At 41.5% G+C, this 19,904-nt stretch overlaps 1 protein-coding gene across 1 annotated transcript in view; it reads right to left on the bottom strand.

Annotated features, from left to right (window-relative positions):
• LOC119961901 (neurabin-1-like) overlaps positions 1 to 19,904 on the bottom strand; it is a 182,302-nt gene that overhangs the window by 61,908 nt on the left and 100,490 nt on the right. Inside the window, 4 exon segments of the mRNA XM_038789410.1 lie at positions 4,204 to 4,329; positions 4,747 to 4,885; positions 11,624 to 11,728; positions 12,691 to 12,811. Coding sequence (XP_038645338.1) covers positions 4,204 to 4,329; positions 4,747 to 4,885; positions 11,624 to 11,728; positions 12,691 to 12,811 — 491 coding nt within the window.

The following is a 19,904-nucleotide window of genomic DNA, read 5'->3' as shown; positions in this document are numbered from 1 at the left end:
GAAAAATAAAGATTAGAGTATAGACATTAGAAAATTGAAATATTAAAAACAAAACTTTGGAAGTTTTACTGTATTAAGCTATGGAATTGTCATAATGGGAAATGGACATTCCACAGATAATAAAATAGCTTTCCAGGATCAGAGAGGTTGCTCAGCAATAGTTATAGTTATAGAGTCATAGACGTTTACGGCATGGAAACAGGCCATTCGGCCCAGCTTGTCCATGCCTCCCAGTTTCTATCACTAAGTTAATCCCACTTTCCCGCATTTGGCTCATATCCCTCTATACCCACCCTGCCCATGTAATTGTCTAACTTTTTTAAAGGAAAGTAATTGTACCCACTTCTACCACTGCCTCTGGTAGCTCCAGATGCTCACCACCCTGTGTGTGAAAAGATTTCCCCTCTGGTCCCTTTTGTATCTCTCCACTCTCACCTTAAAACTATGCCCTCTAGTTTTAGACTCCTCTACCTTTGGGAAAAGAAATTGATCTACCTTATCTATACTCCTCATTATTTTATAGACATCTAAGTTCACCCCTAAGTCTCCTACGCTCCAGGGGAAAATGTTGCAGCTATCCAGCCTCTCCTTATAACTCAGACCATCAAGCCCTGGTAGCAGCTTCGTAAATGTCTTCTGCACTCTTTCTAATTTAACAATATCCTTCCTATAACAGGGTGACCAGAACTGAACACAGTATTCCATGTGTGGTCTTACCAATGTCTTGTACAACTTTAACAACTTCCCGTATTCAATATTTTGACCAATAAAACCTAGCATGCTGAATGCCTTCTTCACCACCTTGTCCACCTGCGATTCCACCTTCAAGGAGCAATGAACCTGTACCCATAGATCGCTTTGTTCTGTAACTCTCTCCAACTCCCTACCATTAACTAAGCAGGTCCTGCCCTGATTTGATCTACCAAAATGCATCACCTCACATTTATCCAAATTAAACCGCATCTGCCATTCATCGGCCCACTGGCCCAATTGATCAAGATCCTGTTGCAATCTTATGTAACCTTCTTCACTGTCCACTATGCCACCAATCTTGGTGTCATCTGCAAACCTACTAACCATGCCTCCTACATTCTCACCCAAATCATTAATACTTATAACAAATAACTGTGGACCCAACTGATCCCTGAGGCACAGGCCTCCAGTTTGAAAAACAACCCACCACAACCCCCCTTTGGCTTCAGTCGCCAAGCCAATTTTATATCCAACTGGCCACCTTACCTTTAGTTATGACTTAGTACATTGTTAAAAACCCAACTGTGGACCCAACTGATCCCTGAGGCACAGGCCTCCAGTTTGAAAAACAACCCTCCACAACCCCCCTTTGGCTTCGGTCGCCAAGCCAATTTTATATCCAACTGGCCACCTCACCTTTAGTTATGACTTAGTACATTGTTAAAAACCCAATCACACCTCATAAGGGGCAACTATTTGGGAATATTACAACAGAAAAGTCGAGTTCTAAAGATTAGCTATTTGCAGGGTGTTTGACGATGCACCATGTGGAAGAGAAGAGGAATTACTGACAGCAGCATCTGTCTGAAGTTTAACGAGCGTACAGACACAAGTTACAATCTGTTTCACAACTGCCTGGCACAACAGATAAGAGCTGAATGTTGGCAAACACTGACAGTTATCATCATTACAACTGCAAAGTCCAGGCCAAAATGTCATTGGAAACATTATAGTGAAAAACCAAACATAAGAGATCACGATATAACCCAACTCTTGAAACATGGGATTTTAAAACTCTTTAAATTTTTGTGTGAAATATGGAAAAATACTTCATGTAGTTTAAAAGTGCTTTTAATATCCTGGTTATCATTATGGTTGTATCCCCTCCACCTCCTATAATAACCTATGATTGGTTAGGACAAGCCAAACCAGTATTTTTATTCCAGTGTAGGAATGTCCAGAAATAAAAATACTCAGAGGGAAAAAAAGTTTATATTCTAACATCAAAACAGTGTTAGCTACATAAAAAAAGTTAATGCTGTAGTGCACATTTAATCATAAGAACTTAATTAGAATGCTAAACCAACAATTACAGAAAATTCCAGAAATAGAGAAATTAACTAGAGTCCAACTACCCCAGTTTGAAAACCTACAACCAATCAGGAGAAATTGAAAGGAACCCACTGAGAATAAAAAACTTCCAAACAAAACAGTTTAAAAAAAAGTTACCCAAATACAAAGAAGAAACTAGAAATAAATAGAAGTGAAGAAGGTGGTACATATATAACAGTTCAAAAATTGTTCAGTCAAAGCACTCTTGCTAGGCTCCACAAAGAAATAAGTACAATGCTAGGAGCCCCCAAAACAATTCAGAATTTTCTGCAGTGTCCACAAACACTTATAAATTGTTTAAAGCTAGCAGAATGTCTGTCAAGACTTTCTATAGCTTTACAAAAAAGCAACTGAGCAGCCTTATAAACATCACTGGAAAAGTTGCTTCCTGACTTGTACGCATCCATAGTTTGTGGACTAAAGCAACAAATGGCAATACAACTTAGAGAGGTTGCAAAAACAGCACTGGAGAGCCTGAGTCATCTGACCCTAGTTAGCACATACAAGTTTCAGATGAGGCTGCTAGCCACTTTGGTTTAGGTCTGCACAAAAATTAGGAGAGATGAGAATTCAGCAATAAGTCAGTTATTCTATTCCATATGCTATTTCATGCTGCTACCACCCTGTGGTAGCAAACGGTAAATCAGAGTTGGTTCATGCACAGGAGATTCTCTACAGTAAGTGAAATATTATTACTGGTGAGAGGCTGTAATAACAATTTTAAATAGGCAATTCAAGAAATGCACGCAAATGTAAAATTTCAATACAATTTATCTGATTGAAATTGCTGCTTTTTGATACTCTTATGTTTAAATATAACAATGTTTGATGACATTGCAAATTGTAATTTCGTGAATATGGTCACTCTCTTACCTGCCTCCGTTTTGCAGTTCTTTATCTTATCTCTCCACTTTGACTTCTGTCTATTTCTCTCCCTTAACTTGGTCTATTTGTTTCTCTTTGATTTATTATTCTTTCCTTTCAGATGGGAGATGGTGGGTGCCATGGCAGGCAAAGAAGCCACCAATGGCTGTTAACTGCATTTGGAGTGAAGATTGCAAGGAAAACATGACCCACAGCAGCTCTTTTTCCATCATCTCCCCCAGACAGCTGCATTTCCCCTCACTCCCCATTGTGCCCTAATCTCCTTCCAACCTATCCCCAATCACATCACCCTCTGAACTACCATTTAATTTTTGCTGTAATTCACTTCACTTTTACACTCATTTCTCTCCAAGTCCCACTTTCTACCTCCAAAGCCCCATCAGCCTCAACCAAATTGCCCAATCCTGTTTTGTTTCCTTAAAGCAGTTTGTTTGCTTTCAAACTTTAATTGTTTTTCTCCCAAAATAAAATTAAATTGAGAAACTCTGCCTTTCTAACTTTCACATTATTTCAGGTGCATTATAAAAATTAGAGACTAGGGTGTAAGCCACTGGCTATTTTAACTTAGCAGAACATAGTTTCAATTGGTTTTTTTTTTAATAGAAGTAGCATTACAAATACCTCCTTCCTCCCCTTAACCTTGTCTGTCAGTCTCTCTATATATATCCATCTTTCTCTTTTGTTTTCTAAAATTTAAGTACACAAACTAAGTACATTTTTCTTTTTCAAAATAACACTCCACATAAACTTTACCTCGGGAAAGTTTTGGGATTTTTCCTTTCAGGTTTTCTTCAAATAATTTTGCAATACTTGAGCAGCAACTACTGGAAGCTGAGGGGAAAACATGTCTCAGTACAACTGATACAGTTATACAGAAACATCTTGGGAACTTGGGTATGGTTCACTCACTCAGACTACACAACTGAAATTCAATTCTCAGTTGCAGGTAAAAATATAATCTTCAGGCCTATGTTTTTGGCAGAAGCAGAGACCTTAAGTGAAAACTTTAATAAAGCTGCTAAAGGACACAAAGAATAATTCAATGTATGAATTAATCATGTTTTTGTGAAGTAGGCATTACAGATAGATATATTACATCTCCTAAAAAATACCCATAATGCATCACGTTGATGAATCATCAAGCTTAGGCAGCATAATGATGCAGAAGATCTGATCCCCAATGTTTCAGAGTAAGGAAAATGTGAAATGCAAGTCTAAATGCAGTACGTTTACCTCTTTCAGTTTAAGAGCAAGTGGTGAATCCATGTCAGATGGTAAATCTGGATATTCATTTTTAAGTGTCCCTCCATCTTCAACTTCATTTGCAGTGTTTCTTTCATCTTCAGGAAACTCTTCAGACTTCAAAAAAATCAAAGTGATAAAAGGATAAGATGCCAAGAAACTTCACCTGACCACTACTGACTAGCTAAGTGGTCATGAGAAGTGTTGCCTTTTCGATAAAAGTACTCTTTGTTTATCTTCCTTAAATACTTAACAGCAATAAGTGTACATGTTTTAGTTTTCTGCCTTCTATTACTTTCAAAAACAATATTTAGTTAGAATGAACATTGATCCAAGTAAGCATACTTAACTTCCAAGAAAACACAGTTAACTGTTTGCATGGGAGTTTCATCTTGGCAAAATTCTTCAAAACAAATTTACATTGCGGTTTAAGTTCATACTGATAGCTCTGGTTAAATAACCTTAAATGAACCGCAACAAGGAGATTCAAACTCAGTGTCACATACACACCAATGAGGAGATGAATCGTCTTACCTGCTCATTATCACTTATACTGTAGCGAGTACATTGCTGCTCCAAGAGTGCTTCCTGGCATCTTTCCTGTTCTAATGTTTCACTGATAAGCCGAGCAACTTCACTCTGTTGTCCAGGTTTTTCTCGACCAATTCGGAATCTATATGAACATTGTCACAGCTCATTGCTTATATTGCTTACACCTTTGATTTTTCACAGATTTGCTTTTCCCCTCCATGATGCATTGCATATCTGTAATTCTCTTTAGATGGGAGAGTGATTCCAGAGGAGTTGGGAATTGCGAACGTTACAGCCTTGTTCAAAAAAGGTAAACCTAGCAACTACAAGCCAATCAGCTTAACCTCGGTGGTGGAGAAGCTTTAAGAAACAATTATCAGTCAGTTGGACAAGTGTGCATTAATCAAAGAAAGCCAGCATGGATTTTTAAAGTCAAATCATGATTACTTTCTAAAAATTAATTTTGAGTACCCAATTATTTTTTTTCCAATTAAGGGACAATTTAACGTGGCCAATCCAGCTAACTTGCACATGGGTTGTGGGGGTGAAATCCACGCAGGCAGAGGGAGAATGTGCAAACCCCATACTGACAGGGCCGGAATCAGACCCCGGTGCTCAGCGCCACAGTCAATAGTGCTAACCACAGCGCCACCGTGCTGCTTCGCAAATCATGTTTAATTGAGAATTCTTATGTTGAGGTAACAGAGAAGGTTCTAGAGGTAATATAGTTGATCTGCTGTCTTTGGATTTCTAAAAGGTGTTTGATAAAATGCCACATAACAGGCTTGTCAGCAAAGTTGAAGTTCACAAAGTAGAAGAGACAGTGGCAGCATGGATTCGAAGGTGGCTGAGTGACAGGAAAAAGATAGTGGTAAACGGTTGCTTCTCGGACTGGAGGAAGGTATATGTGAGATGTCCAAAGGGTCAGTAATAGGAACATTATTTTTCTTGTTATATATTAATGACCCCGACTTGGCTACATTGCACCATTGCGAACTCTGCAGATGATAAAATACTTGCAAATACAGGAGGATGGTGATAAGACTTCAAGAGGACATGCACAGGCTAGTGGGATGGATCTGACACATGGCAGATAAAATTTAATAAGAAGTGCAAAATAATTATTTATTAATAATAAATATCTTTATAAGTGTCACAAGTAGGTTTATATTAACACTGCAATGGAGTTAGTGAAAATATTTTTGATAGAATGAAGAGAGGCAAAAGAAGCTAATGGATACAATTCTGAAAGGGATGCAGGAACAGAGAAACTGAGGGAAATATGTGCATAAACCATTGAAGGTGGCAGTACAAGCTTCGAAAGCGGTTTTAGAGCACATGGAATCCTGAGCATTATAAATAGAGGCTTAGAGTACAAAAGTAAGGATGAACACTGGTTTGGTTTCAATTGGTGTAGTGTCCAATTTTGGGCACCTCACTTTTGGAAGAATGTGACAGTTTTAAAGAGAGTACAGAAAAGATTTATGTGAATGTTCCAGGGGTGAGGGACTTCAGCTCTGTGGAGAGACTGGAGAATCATAGAATCCCTCCAGTGCAGAAGGGGGCCATTCGGCCCATCGATTCTGCACCAACTCTCCAAAAGAGCACCCTACCTGGGTCCAGTACCCCACCCTAGCCCCGTGACCCCACCTCACCTTGAGATACAAAGGGGAAATTTAGCACGGGCAATCCACCTAACCCGCATATATTTGGTCTGTGGGAGGAAACCGCAGCACCCGGAGGAAACTCACGCAGACACGGGGAGAACGTACAAACTCCACACAGGCAGTCGCCCAAGGTTAGAATTGAACCTGGGTTCTTGGCGCCATGAGCCGCAAGTGCTAACCACTGTGCCACCGTGCTGCCCCAGAAGCTGGGCTTGTTCCCCTAAGAGAAGGTTGAGGGGAAGATTTGATGGAGGCATTCAAATTAATGAGGGATCTAAACAGAGTAGGTGCAGGGAAACTGACTTCAACTGATTGACAAAGAGTGGAAGGTGATGGGAGGAAAAACTTATTTCTGCAGCAAATAGTACTTTCTGGAATGCAGTGCCCAAAATGTTGGTAGAAAAATATTCAATTGTGACTTTCAAACGGGAATAGGGTACAGGCCCGAAGAGATGCTTGCTAAATTGGGTGTTGCAGAGAACTGGCACTGAGACAATGAGCCTCATGGCCCTCTTCTGTGCTGTTACCATTCTATACAAGATCAAACACAATATTTATCCGCTCTATAGCACGGTACATTAGGATGTAGGGTGTAAGGGAGGAGTAGCACGTCTCAGACAGGATCGCCAAACTCTTGGGAGTGGCTCACCCTGTCTTCAGCTTTATCTGGCTCTCTGCAGTGCCAAGCATTTGTTCGCATACAATAGCTCTCCCTCACTATAATCAAATTCATGTGCAAGTCACATTCATCATCTTTCTATTATCTGTCTTTCATCAGCTATCTGTCACAAATCCTGCGGACATGGGTGAGAAACATTCCAGGTGTGGAATCGCTGGGTGCTGCAGCTGCAAACCTATAGGGTTTACCTCCCATATATCATCACTATCAAAGCATGATGCGTACCGAAACATCTACCCAACCGTCCGATGCAAGATCAGAGAGATACAAGACATTTGGCTGAATCGGAAGCAGACAAACCTCAGTCATATGCAGATTACAAAGGTTAGAAGAGGCTCTACGATGCTCTGAAGTCTGTCCATGGGCTCCAGTCTACCGGTTCATCACTAGTTTTCCATGCTGATGAGTCAATTGGGCTCAAAACAAATCCCAAATTCTAGAAAGATCGGCAGACCACATGAACCACATCCTCAAATGGCCTTCGCCCATCAAAAACAAAAGCCAGAAAAGGCTACCACAGGTGCCATTCACTGCTCTTGATGGTGCCCCCCCCCCCCCCCCCCCACAACCCCAGCTTTTAGCAATGACTAATGTAATCAAACACCTGTCTCATGGCAAAGCTCCAGAAGCGATGCAATCCTAGCTAAGGTATACAAGGCTGAAGGTCAATGCCTGGTCACGGTGATCACTGAACTATTTCAGTCTATGTAGGAGCAACTAGCCATTCTTCAAAAATACAATTTATAAATGGAAAGGAACTCGCCAATCTTGCAACATTTATGGAGGAAGTTACTCCTCTCCATGGCAAAACCGTTGCCAAAATCCTTCTAAACTGCTTAGTGCAACATCTCAACCTGGGTCTGCTACCAGAGTTAGTGGGTTTCACAAAAAGGTTGGACCTGACCACGGCCTTCGGTATAACCAAAGAGCACAGGAAGAAGATCGAGAACCTAGTGGTATGGTGTAACGACAACAATCTCTCCCTCAACGTCAGCAAAACTAAGGAGCTGGTCATTGACTACAGAAATCAAACTATCATACACAACTCTGTCTGTATCAATGGTGCCACACCTCTGTCTGTATCAATGGTGCCGAGGTAGAGATGGTTGACAGCTTCAAATTCCTAGGTGTGCACATCACCAACAATCTGTCCTGGTTCACCCATGTTGACACTACCACCAAGAAAGCACAACAGCGCATGTACATCCTCAGGAAGCTAAGGAAATTCAGCATGTCCACATTGACTCTTACCAATTTTTACAGATGCACCATGGAAACCATCCTATCTGGCTGCATCACAGCCTGGTGTGGCAACTGCTCAGCCCAAGACTGCAAGATACTACAGAGAGTCATGAACACAGCCCAGTCCATCACATGAACTTGCCTCCGATCCATTAACTTTGTCTACACCTCTCACTGTCTTGGGAAAGCGGGCAGCAAATTCAAAGACCCCTCCCACCTCTCATTATTCTCTCATCCAAAATCTTCCATCAAGCAGGAGATACATAAATCTGAGAATACGCAGCAACAGATTTTAAAACAGCTTCTTCTCTGTTGTTACAAGGCTCATGAATGGCCCTGTTGTAGACTGAACTGATCTCTCCATGCATCTTCTCGACTGAGTAGTACTCCACCCCATATGCTTCACCTGATGTTTGTGTCTATGTATTTACATTATGTATCTATCGTTGGTCCTATGATTTTTCATGCATGGAATGATCTGTCTGGACTGTATGCAGAACAATACTTTTCACTGTACCTTGGTACATGTGACAATAAACCCAAATCCAAACCAAAGAGCCTTTGGAAAGAAATAGGGAAACTCAGCTGCTCTGAGAAGTTCATCTCAATAGTTTGACACCTCCGTAGCAACATGCTTCCCTGTATCCTGGATGATGGTGAGTCTGCTGACCATTCCCAAACACTCAGAGTTAAACATGATTGACTGTTATCCCTAACCTTCTTCAGCATGTTTTTCTCCACCATGTTCTCCGATGTTTTCCATAGTGATCCTGGCATCAAAAACAGATATTACATGGAGGGAAGCTACTCAATCTGATAAACGCCAGGCCAAGACCAAGGTATCCAAGCATAGACTTCACAATTTCCTGCTTGCCGATGGCTGTTGTTAGGATTCCGGATGAGAACCCAACTATTTGTAATTTGTAAAATTGTGAGGAAATGTGACTGCACTAAGGAGTGATAACACTGGCCCACAGATAGATTTTATGTTAAAACAAACTTTAATTTAAGCACAGAATTAACCACATTAACAATGTAGAAATAACTTTACAATTGACAGTTACAACAGTTCATAATAAAAGGCAGTTTCTGTATGCCAATTAAGCAAACCAGTATAGTCCAAATACCACTCATGAATAAAGTTAAAAACCGGGTTTCTCCTTTCTTTGTGCAGAACCTTTGGAGAAAATACCTTTCAGTACAAAAATATAGACCATCACACGAAACAGGCTCCCATCCACTGATTCTGTCTACTCCTCCCGCTGCCTTGAGAAAGCGGGCAGCATTATCTTGCAGTGTAATATAAGCCTACTTGTGACAATGAAGATTTTTATTAAAAGACCCACCCCACCTGGGTTATTCTCCCTTTAAACCTCTTCCATCGGGCAGGAGATACAAAAGTCTGTAAACACGCACTAATAGGTTCAAAAACAGCTTCTTCCCCACTGTTACCAGACTCCTGAATGACCCTCTTATGGACTGAACTGATCTCTTCACACATCTTCTCTACTGAATAGCACTACACCCCGAATGTTTCACCCAATGCCTGTGTCTATGTATTTTCATTGTGTATTTATGTATGTTGCATTTTTTTTTCATGTATAGAATGATGTGTCTGGACTATACGCAGAACACTCGGTACACATGACAAATAGAATAAAATAAAATTGAAACACCTCTGTTCTCATAAAAATCCTAGGAAGAACAATCTTTTCAGACAGCCCTGTCTACTCTCCTTAATGACATCACCTGCACCCAAAGCACAAGGTATTCTTCTGTCTCCTCCCTCAAGATGTCCATGAGTGCTTAGCCAAGACAAAACACAATACCCGATATAAATTATCGGCACCCCAGTTGTCCTTTAAACAAACAATATTCCATTGTACATACTTCACCTGCAAAATCAATGATTACCTCACTTTTACAACCACTTAACCACAGCTTGAGCAGACATACTCTATGTACCTTAACCCAGGTTTTAATAACATTACTGCAAAAAATATATAAAATATGACAATTTCTTATATTCGTCACACTTTGCATGAGCTGTCGGTTCAGATTTAGACGTGCAATCGGACATGGACCTGTCCTCCAATGCATATGGCACCTTCGACATTATGAACAAAGAAAAGAAAACTGGAGCAATGTACCAGCCTGTTCCAGGAAAGCTCTCATTCAAACCCAAGGTTTCAGTCGATGACTAGAACCTGTCAGCAGTGGTTAAACGCACTTATCTTGAGGCACTCAAGAATGACCTATCTATCTATCTATCTATCTAGCCTTTGACAGACTTCGAACATCAATCTGGAAATTAAGAGGAATATATCTACCTCCCAAACTGAAAATCTTTAGAGCAATAGGCTGCGCACTCTGCCCTACACATGGGAGATTAGGACTGTGTACTGGCATCATGCCAAGGAGCTGAACCATTTTCACCTGAACTGCCTTTAAAGCTTCTGAAGACTAGATGGAAGCACAAAATACCATGTTCACTCGAACTGACATGCCAAGCAACACCATATTAAGATAGTCACAACTGAATTGGGCTGGTCATGTAGCCAGAATGCCTAACACTTGCTTACCAAACAAATCTTCTTCGACAAGCTCAAGTCTGGGGTGTGTTCTCATAGGAGTCAAAGAAAGTGCTACAAGGACACTCTGAAGGCTACATTTAGGAATTTGGATACAGACTTTGAGTCACCCAGGATCGTTGCACCTGGCGCAAATAAAGACGACTGCAGCCTTCTCTGAAAGCAAGCACATATAAGAGGCAGAGAGAAAGTACATGGGGAGGAAATCCTGAGCCAGCAGCTCGTCCAAGACTCAATCATCTGTGGTACCTATCCTGCAGCAGAACCTTTTGACTGCAGACCAACCCCAACAATCATCTATGTACCTACTGGAATCCTAACAAATACCCTAAATGGTGTCCATGGTCATCTTCACCACAAAGGAAGTCCAGTTACAATTTTTGTTGTTTACAGTTTATTTTTGAGCTCCTAGCATTCTGAAGGCTCTTACAAGGTTTGGCTAAAACATATTAAAACTAAAACAAATTATGGCTGTTGCTTTTAGTGGGAGAAATCAAATACAATAATGTAAAGGGGCAATTAAATAAATATTGCAAAGGAAGTTTAAGTGGTCTTGACATAAAAATACAGAGTGGCATCCATTCTCCAATTTTATCCAGGCACTTGCATCATTCTAATATATCAATATTAAATCCATAAATAAAACGTGATTAGTGTACAAATTGTGTCATTGCCAAGTTAAAATTAGTATAACCACTTACCTAACCATACCTTTAGTGTTCTTCAATACAGTAGCTGCAAAAATTTGTGTGACACCGACCAGACTAACACCATCTACTTCAACTATCTGATCATTTACTTGGATTCTGCAATAAAATAAGAACACATGCCCTTATGTTCTATGACACATTATTTCAACTTGCATGTAAATTCAAGCAACTCCAATGAGTAGACACAGACACAATGCTAGTATGATTCTCCAAAATGAGGCAGATTTGCTCAAGTATTTTAAAGTCGTCAAACAGTATAAAAAGGAGGCAATTTTAACTTCAGTCATCTCTTTGAAGAACTGATCTGCGATTTTCGATATACAGGTTACATTGCTGCAATGAAATGCATCACGCTCCAATCGACGTTACAACAAGAAAATGATGAAATGTTCAGGGATGATGAAAATATCTAAAACAAAGATGGAAGATAGTACTCGACATCCGTAGCGTGGAAATTAAATTTGATACACTGAAGGGATCACATTTTAATGGCAGTTACAATTAAGAAGCATCAATGAAAGATAATGGAATGCACTATAAGCAAGACAATACAGCAATAACTGTTCACAGTTAATCTTTTTCAACAGATTATTAAAATTGGAATCCCATTCTTAGCTTCAACTGAACTTCTGTTGGAATGAGAAAAATATACATGACAATAGGTTTGTAACAGTTGAATGAGGCTGGAATTAATTTAATAATTGCTGCAATGCTTTTTGCAATTCTAAATATCAACATCTTGAAAGTAGTTACCTCTTATTCAGGTTTATACAGGGATAAACAAATTTACAACTTCATCTTGGAAAAGTACACAAATTTAAGACAAGCAAGATCAAAGTTTAAGAACAAACTAAAAAGCAGGACTGAGGTCAGTCAAAAGGTATAACACAATTGCTATAAAAATTGAATGTTTGCATCAATTATAAAAATGTACAAAATTCTTAATTTCTTAATATTGTTTCATTAATGTTATAGCATCTATTGCCTTTATGTTCTTATAAATTAAAATGCAGAAACCACAAATAAGAGTGAGATAAATTAATTGGTTAACATCTTACCTTTTGTCTCTATAGGCTGCTCCACCTTCAGTGATAGTCTTCACAAAAATTCCCAGCTTTTCAAGTCCTTGATCTGCTCCAACACCCATTCCAATAATGCTAATTCCAAGACCACATTCACCTAATAATCAGATAATTTTATTCAAAAACTTTAATTTGTTGTAAATCAATGCTAACACCCATCTATTTAGCCTCCTTAAAATAGTAAAATGTGCTTCAAAAAAGGTGGGTGACAAGAAAAAATCAGGATACAGTGGGAAAAGTGTTAGATTATCGTGCTTAAGCCAATATCAAAGAAATAAGCGGATAGATACAAGAGTAGGTTATTTAGATTCTCAAGCCTGTCCCACCATTCAATGAGATTATGGCTGATCTGGGATCGAATTCCACATACCCTTGCCCCATATCCCACAGATTTTTGTTAAGGTATTATCAATCTTAGTTACAAAATTAACAATTAACCTAGCATCAATTGTTACTTACAGAAGAATGTTCCAGTCTTTACTACCCTTTGCATGAAGGAATGTATCCTAACTTCAGTCCTCAAGGGCCTGGCTCCAATTTTTAGAAAATGGCCTTGGTCTTAGACTTCCCATATAGCAGATATACTTTCCTTCTCCCAGTCTACCTTTTTGGTTCCTCTCCATATCTTCAAAACTTAGATAAAATCATTCCTTATCCTTCTAAACTCCAGGGAATAAGACCCTAGTTTTATTAAACATGCCTCATAGATTAACTCCCGAGGTCCAAGTAACATAGAGTAAATCTATGCTGCACTTCCTTCAAGTGAAGTACATCCTGCCCACGGTGTGATTTGCAAAACAGCGCTTGGTACCTCCAGGTAAGGAGTAAACAGAGCTTTGTATAACTAAAGCATGAGTTCTACTCCTTTGTATTCTAATCCCCTAAAACATAAGGGCCAGCAGTCGAATAGTCTTTGAGAATATTTCCTGTACCTATTCATGACATTTTAATGACCTGTGTGCCTGAACATCAAGACTCTTTGGACTTCCACTGTTTCCATGTTTTCATTCTTTACAAAGGATTCTATTCCATTGTTTTTAGGCTCCAAGTAGGTGAACTCACATTTGCCGATATTCAAAGCCATTTGCCATCTATACCGCTTAAAATACTGCATATTCTTGTGCCAGCAATAAATTTTGAAACCGGCTTTCTGTCCCATCGAAGTCATTAGTAAATGCTATGAATAGCTTGGCCTCCAAAACACCCTTGCAGGAGACCAGATCACTCGTCACATCCTGTTTATTAGAGTGCCTGCCCATTGTACAATTATAATAAGAATCTTTATTATTGTCACACTTAGGCTTACAGTAACACTGCAATGAAGTTACTGTGAAAATCCCCCAGTCGCCACATTCCGTCACCTGTTCAAGTACACTGAGGGAGAATTCAGAATGTCCAATTCACCACCTAACAAGCATGTCTTTTGGGACTTGAGAGAGGAATCCAGAGCACCCAAAGGAAACCCCACGCAGATATGGGGAGAACAGTGCAGACTCCGCACAGACAGTGACCCAGCCGGGAATCAAACCCGGGTCCCTGGCCATGTGACAGGTTTGATAAGAAACAAAGTTCCTGGCTGAAGTAAATAAAACCCTCAGTTAAGTAAAATTTTTGTTCAACGAGTAATTAGCTTAATCAAGAGGGACATCATGGCAAGAGACCTCAGACCCATGATATGCTCCTCCTGAACTGTGAAACTGGTGACCATGTGTGCAGAAGGTATGTCAAAATGTAGCTTTTAAATAACCAGATTTCGGAGCTGGGCTGTAGGTGGGCTCACTGTGGAGCATCTGCGATGCTGAGGAGTCGTGGTAGCACCTTTATCAAGGTAGTCACACTGCAGCGGAGGATTGCACAGTCAGAAAGAGAATGGGTGACCATTAGGAACAGGAAAAGATTCAGGAAGGTAGTGCAGGAGCCCCCTGTGGTCATCCCCCTCTCAAACAGATATACCGCTTTGGACACTTTTGGGGGGATGGCCTCTCAGGGGAAAGTAATAGCAGCCACGTTCACAGCACTCTGGGTGGCACTGCTGCTCAGATGGGTGGGGGAAAAACAAGTGGCAGAGCTATTGTGATAGGGCATTCAATAGCTAGGGACCCAGACAGGCGCTTCTGTGGCCGCAAACATGAATCAAGGGTGGTATGTTGCCTCCCTGGTGCCAGTGTCTGGGATGTCATGGAGTGGCTGCAGGGCATTCTGGGGAGGGAAGTGAACAGCTAGCGGTCGTGGTACAAATTAGTACCAACGACATTGGTAAACTTTTTATAAAAAATATTTTTATTGGCATTTCCCGTATTTATAAACAATTGTACATATGCACACACACATCACATTTTTCTTGTCCACGCTAATTTCCTTTATTATACAAAGAGGTTTAGTTTGCACTTCGTTTAACTGACCCTACGTGCATTTCGTTGCCCTCTGGGCTGCGCAGTCTTTTGGTGCCTCATTTATCTTGGTGTTATCGCAACACTGGACGAACTGACAGAGAAATTTCGGCTAGCCAGGGGGAACGAGCTACTGTATCTGTAGCTCAAAAACTTCTTACGAAAGGAGACAAGGACGTACCCACAACCGCCACGACAGACACTACTGGAAGACCTACTGGACGCACGTATCCTAGATAAAGGGAACTGTAGCGACATGTATGACCGACTGGTAGAAAGGGCCGACACCGTACTGGACGCAACAAGAAAGAAATGGGAGGATGACCTGGGGATTGAGATAGGGTGGGGACTCTGGAGCGAAGCACTGCATAGGGTCAACTCCACCGCCACGTGCGCAAGGCTCAGCCTGACGCAACTAAAAGTGGTACATAGAGCCCACTTAACAAGAAACCGTATGAGTAGGTTCTTCCCGGAGGTGGAGGACAGATGTGAACGGTGCCAAAGAGGCCTGGCCAACCACGCCCACATGTTCTGGTCTTGCCCCAGATTTGTGGAGTACTGGACAGCTTCTTCGAGGCTATGTCCAAAGTGGTGGGGGTGAGGGTGGAGCCTTGCCCGATGGTGGCGGTCTTCGGGGTTTCAGACCAGCCAGATCTATTCCTGGGGAGGAGGGCGGACGCCCTTGCCTTTGCCTCCCTGATCGCCCGCCGTAGAATCCTGTTTGGCTGGCGGTCAGCAGCACCACCCAGAGCTGCAGACTGGCTGTCCGACCTCTCGGAATCTCTCCAAATGGAGAAAATCAAATTCGCCATCCGAGGGTCAGACGATGGCTTCCACACAATGTGGGAGCCATTCATGCAACTGTTCCGGGACCTGTTTGTGGTTTGTTTTCATGGTTTTATGCTTACTTCTTTTTCTTGTTAATTTATTGTTTTTGTATTGGAGGGGAGGGGTTACTGTTTTTCTCTGTTGTGATAAAATTTGTTGTTGAAAACTTGAATAAAGATTATTTCAAAAAAAAATTTATCTTGGTGTTTAAAAAAAAAATCGTATTAGCTTACTCCTTGTTGCTGGCCTCAAACAGGTTATGGAACAGCCGACAAACTGCCCCCAAGTATCCAGGAAGCCTTCCTCTCCCTCGGGTGGCGTACTTAATCTTCTCCAGGTGGAGAAATTCCGAAAGGTCACGAACCAGTCTGCAGCTGTAAGTGGTGCTGCCGGTCGCTAGCAGAGCAGGATTCTCCGGCATGTGATTAGGGAAGGGAAAGAAAGGGCGTTGGCCCCTTTCCCCATGTCTAACTCTGGCTGCTCCGATACCTCGAAGATTGCCACTATTGGGCATGGCTTCACCCTCACACCCACAACCTTGGACATTGCCTCAGAGAAGGCAGTCCAGAACTCAGCAAGTTTGGGACAAGCCCAGAACATGTGGGTGTGGTTGGCCGGACCCCTCTGGCACCGCTCATATTTGTCCTCCACCTCCGGGAAGAACCTGCTCATTTGGGTTCTGGTCAGGTGCGCTCTGTGCACCACTTTGAGCTGCATTAGGCTTAGCCTTGCGCATGAGGAGGTGGAGTTCACCCTGCTCAGTGCTTCGCTCCAGAGTCCCCACCCTTCCTCTGTCCCCAGTTAGTCCTCCCATTTTTGTCTGGTCTCATCCAGTGGAGTCCAGGCTCTGTCTAGTAGCTGTCCATAGATTTTCCCACATAGCCCCTCCTTCTCGTTGCTTGTGCCTATCAGGTCCTCTAGTAGTGTGTTTTCTGGACCCCGGGGTACCCTACTCTCTCTTTGCGGAGGAAGTGTTTTATTTGGAGGTGTCTCATTTCCTGTCCTTTTGCTAGCCTCCACTTCGTCAGTTTGTCTACTGTCGCCAGTCTGTGCCCTACATAGAAGTCCCTGACCGCCAATGTGCCCCCGTCCCACCTCTATCTTTTGAAGGTGGTATCCAGCATGGCTGGGGGGGAATCTGTGATTGCTGCATATGGGAGCCATGGGGACATTTTGGCTATCCCGAAGTGTTGTCTCAGCTGCGTCCACGTTCTCAGCGTGGCCGCTACCACTGGGCTCGTTGTGTATCTTGTTGAGGAGGATGGGAATGCTGCTGTGGCCAGGGCCCGGAGGGTCATTCTGAGAATGTGAAGCAAGGTTAATAGCTAGAACAAGCCAGAATTAATGGGACACATTAGTGGAAAATTACAAACAGTGGAGTTGTTATTGAATTCGTGAGCCGACTCATGACTGTAAGCCGAATAGCCTTGAGAAACAAGGAAGATGGCTGGATGATGGAATATGAAATGTGGGAGCCGCTGCTACTGTGGCTAAACACCTGCTGTTTTTGCTAAAACTGCTACATACTCATGTGCCAATAGATAACTTTAAAGTCTGTAAAATCATGTATCAAAACTATGGCAAAAACAAGTTTATGCTTTGTAATGGGGGCAAGCTCAAGTGAATGTAAGGTACAACCCCTTAAAAAACATATAAAGAAAGGATGTTTTGAGCAATATTTTGGCACTCTCCGAGGTGGTTCTTTGGAATACCCAGACGGCTGCCCCGATCGCAATAAAGAATATTCTAAAGTACGAACGTGTTCGAGACTGTTTCCTCCGGACTGAGAGACAAGTGAATTAGAGACACATTCACATTTTGGTGGCAGCGGTGGGATTTCAAAGAGTCTTCGCTGGGACTGGCGGCATAAGCGGCTGATCGAGTTCGGGAGCGAAGGAGGAATTGGGCCACCATTGTGAGTAAAGTTTTTGCCACTTTGGTATTCCCCTCCGCTGTACCGTCCGCGATTCAGCCCCGCTGTCAGCGCTCAGGGACGCTCCTACGAAATCCAGGTCAGTCCGGCGAACCCGTTTAAGGGAGGGAGTGTGACCCCTACAGTTATCGTCACTTGGCATAGTCAGGGACTAGTGCTTTAAGGGGGGGGGGGGGGTTAGCCCCTACAGTTATAGCTACAGAAGAGGTTTCGGCATCATCATGATCCTTGCTTTTGTCTAAAAGTGCCCCCGCGATAAGAGGCTTTAGAAGGGTGCGTAATCAACCCTAAGGTAATAATATAACAAGGACGTTATAACCTTGTAGTTAGATAGGCTTGCAGGCACGGATGAGCCTGCCTGAATTGGACAATGGAGCAGGATAACTCCGTTTAAATTAATGATTGAATAAAGTGGTCCAGGACCATTTCGCCAAATAAACAATAATCGCAAGGATCATTAACTGCCAATAGTGTTAGAGATGGGTAATACGTTAGATACAACCTCTGATAGTGGAAGCGCGCTTCAAACCTTGTGTGAACAATATCTGGAATATTCCAAGCAACTGAGACAATTGTCAGGAGAATTGCATTAAAAATTTAGAAGAAAAATGTCCACTGGGGAAAAACTAATGCATTAAAATTGGGTATAAAATTGACAGAGAAAGGAATAGTTAAAACAGACACGGTCTTAAAAAAAAGGAATGCGCATATGGGAAAAGAACCAAGTCATTAGGCTATCCGCCTTGAATCTGTAAGTTAATCCATGTGAGTTTAAGCTTAAGTGGGATAAGGTGCTGTCAGGGACTGCGGAGTTCCCAAATCTTATCTCCCAGGATTCTGACATAATAAACTGCTTTGTTACTGATACTCAGGCCTTCGTGTGAATGTTTTCACCCCTAACATTTTGTGTAAGTCTGGAAGGATTTGCTGAGTTGGACGCCGCTCAAGCCGGTGGACAAGGCGAGTAGTCAAACCTCTGGCCGCCAAAAATTAGAGTCACTCGGTCAGACGGTGAGGTAACATCCAATAAATCTAGTATCAAGGCCAAATTAGTAAAAAAGTCAGTTTAAAATTTTTTTGGATTTTTGAAGAGCAAAATACTCTGGTTAAAAAAAAAACAATGATCAAAGATGGGTGTGATTTCTGTGGAACAGAGAAAAATGGTGAGATACACAGAAGTAAAGATAAGACAAATAAAGTTAGAAGCACAAATGACATAAATTAAACCTTCACACCATTTGGAAGATAGGCTGGTTTAAAGGAATTGAGCTCTAACTCCTTTAAGCATAGCAATAAAGCGAGTAAAGATACGGCAGTACAGATTCTGCGAACTAGCAAAAGACATCACAAAACTGCCAACAATTACGGCTAATGGCTGTCCCAGAATGTCTCATGGAGAAAAAAAAAATCAAATTAAGTGAAGTCCAAAAGATCAGAAAGGGGCTAAAACACACAATTAGTTTTGTTCAGGAATATCTGAGGATGACTAATCCCCCCCTCCCAAAATGAAAAAACGGTTAGGAACTTAAGAATGGATACATGTCGAGAATAACTTCAGATCGTTTCAAGCCGTCCAGATAAATTCGGCAGTAATTCAACTCATTTGAAATTAAAGAAAAATAAACATCCAGTAATGTCTCTTTCCAAAAACCGGTTAAATAACGAACATTGAAAATTGAAAGAAAGGATGGATAATGGTTGAGGTCACATAGCCGATGGAGATGGCATCATGCCAAGTTCTCCACCACTTTCGATTCTGTACAAAAATTTAACCATTTCAGCAAGCAGGTCATCTGCACAAAGAAATATACGTCTCTAAGAATAGCTAATGCCTCTAAAATTAATCAGTGGAAATTTACTTAAATGGAATGACACAGATAAAGTTTTCGAAGGAGAATGAAAAATTTTGTTCAGTATTTTAATTGAGCGCCATTTTAGTGAAAGAGTGAGAAGGTTAGAGAGAGAGAGAGCCAGAGACAGAGAGGGACTGATAGAGACAGCGAAAGTTGAGAGAGCAAAAGAGAGCGAGTCAGGGAGAG

This window comes from Scyliorhinus canicula, chromosome 2 (assembly GCF_902713615.1).
Source record: "Scyliorhinus canicula chromosome 2, sScyCan1.1, whole genome shotgun sequence".
Lineage (NCBI taxonomy): Eukaryota > Metazoa > Chordata > Chondrichthyes > Carcharhiniformes > Scyliorhinidae > Scyliorhinus > Scyliorhinus canicula.
Note: the sequence above shows the minus strand (reverse complement) of the source record. Positions and strands in the feature narration are given on the sequence as shown.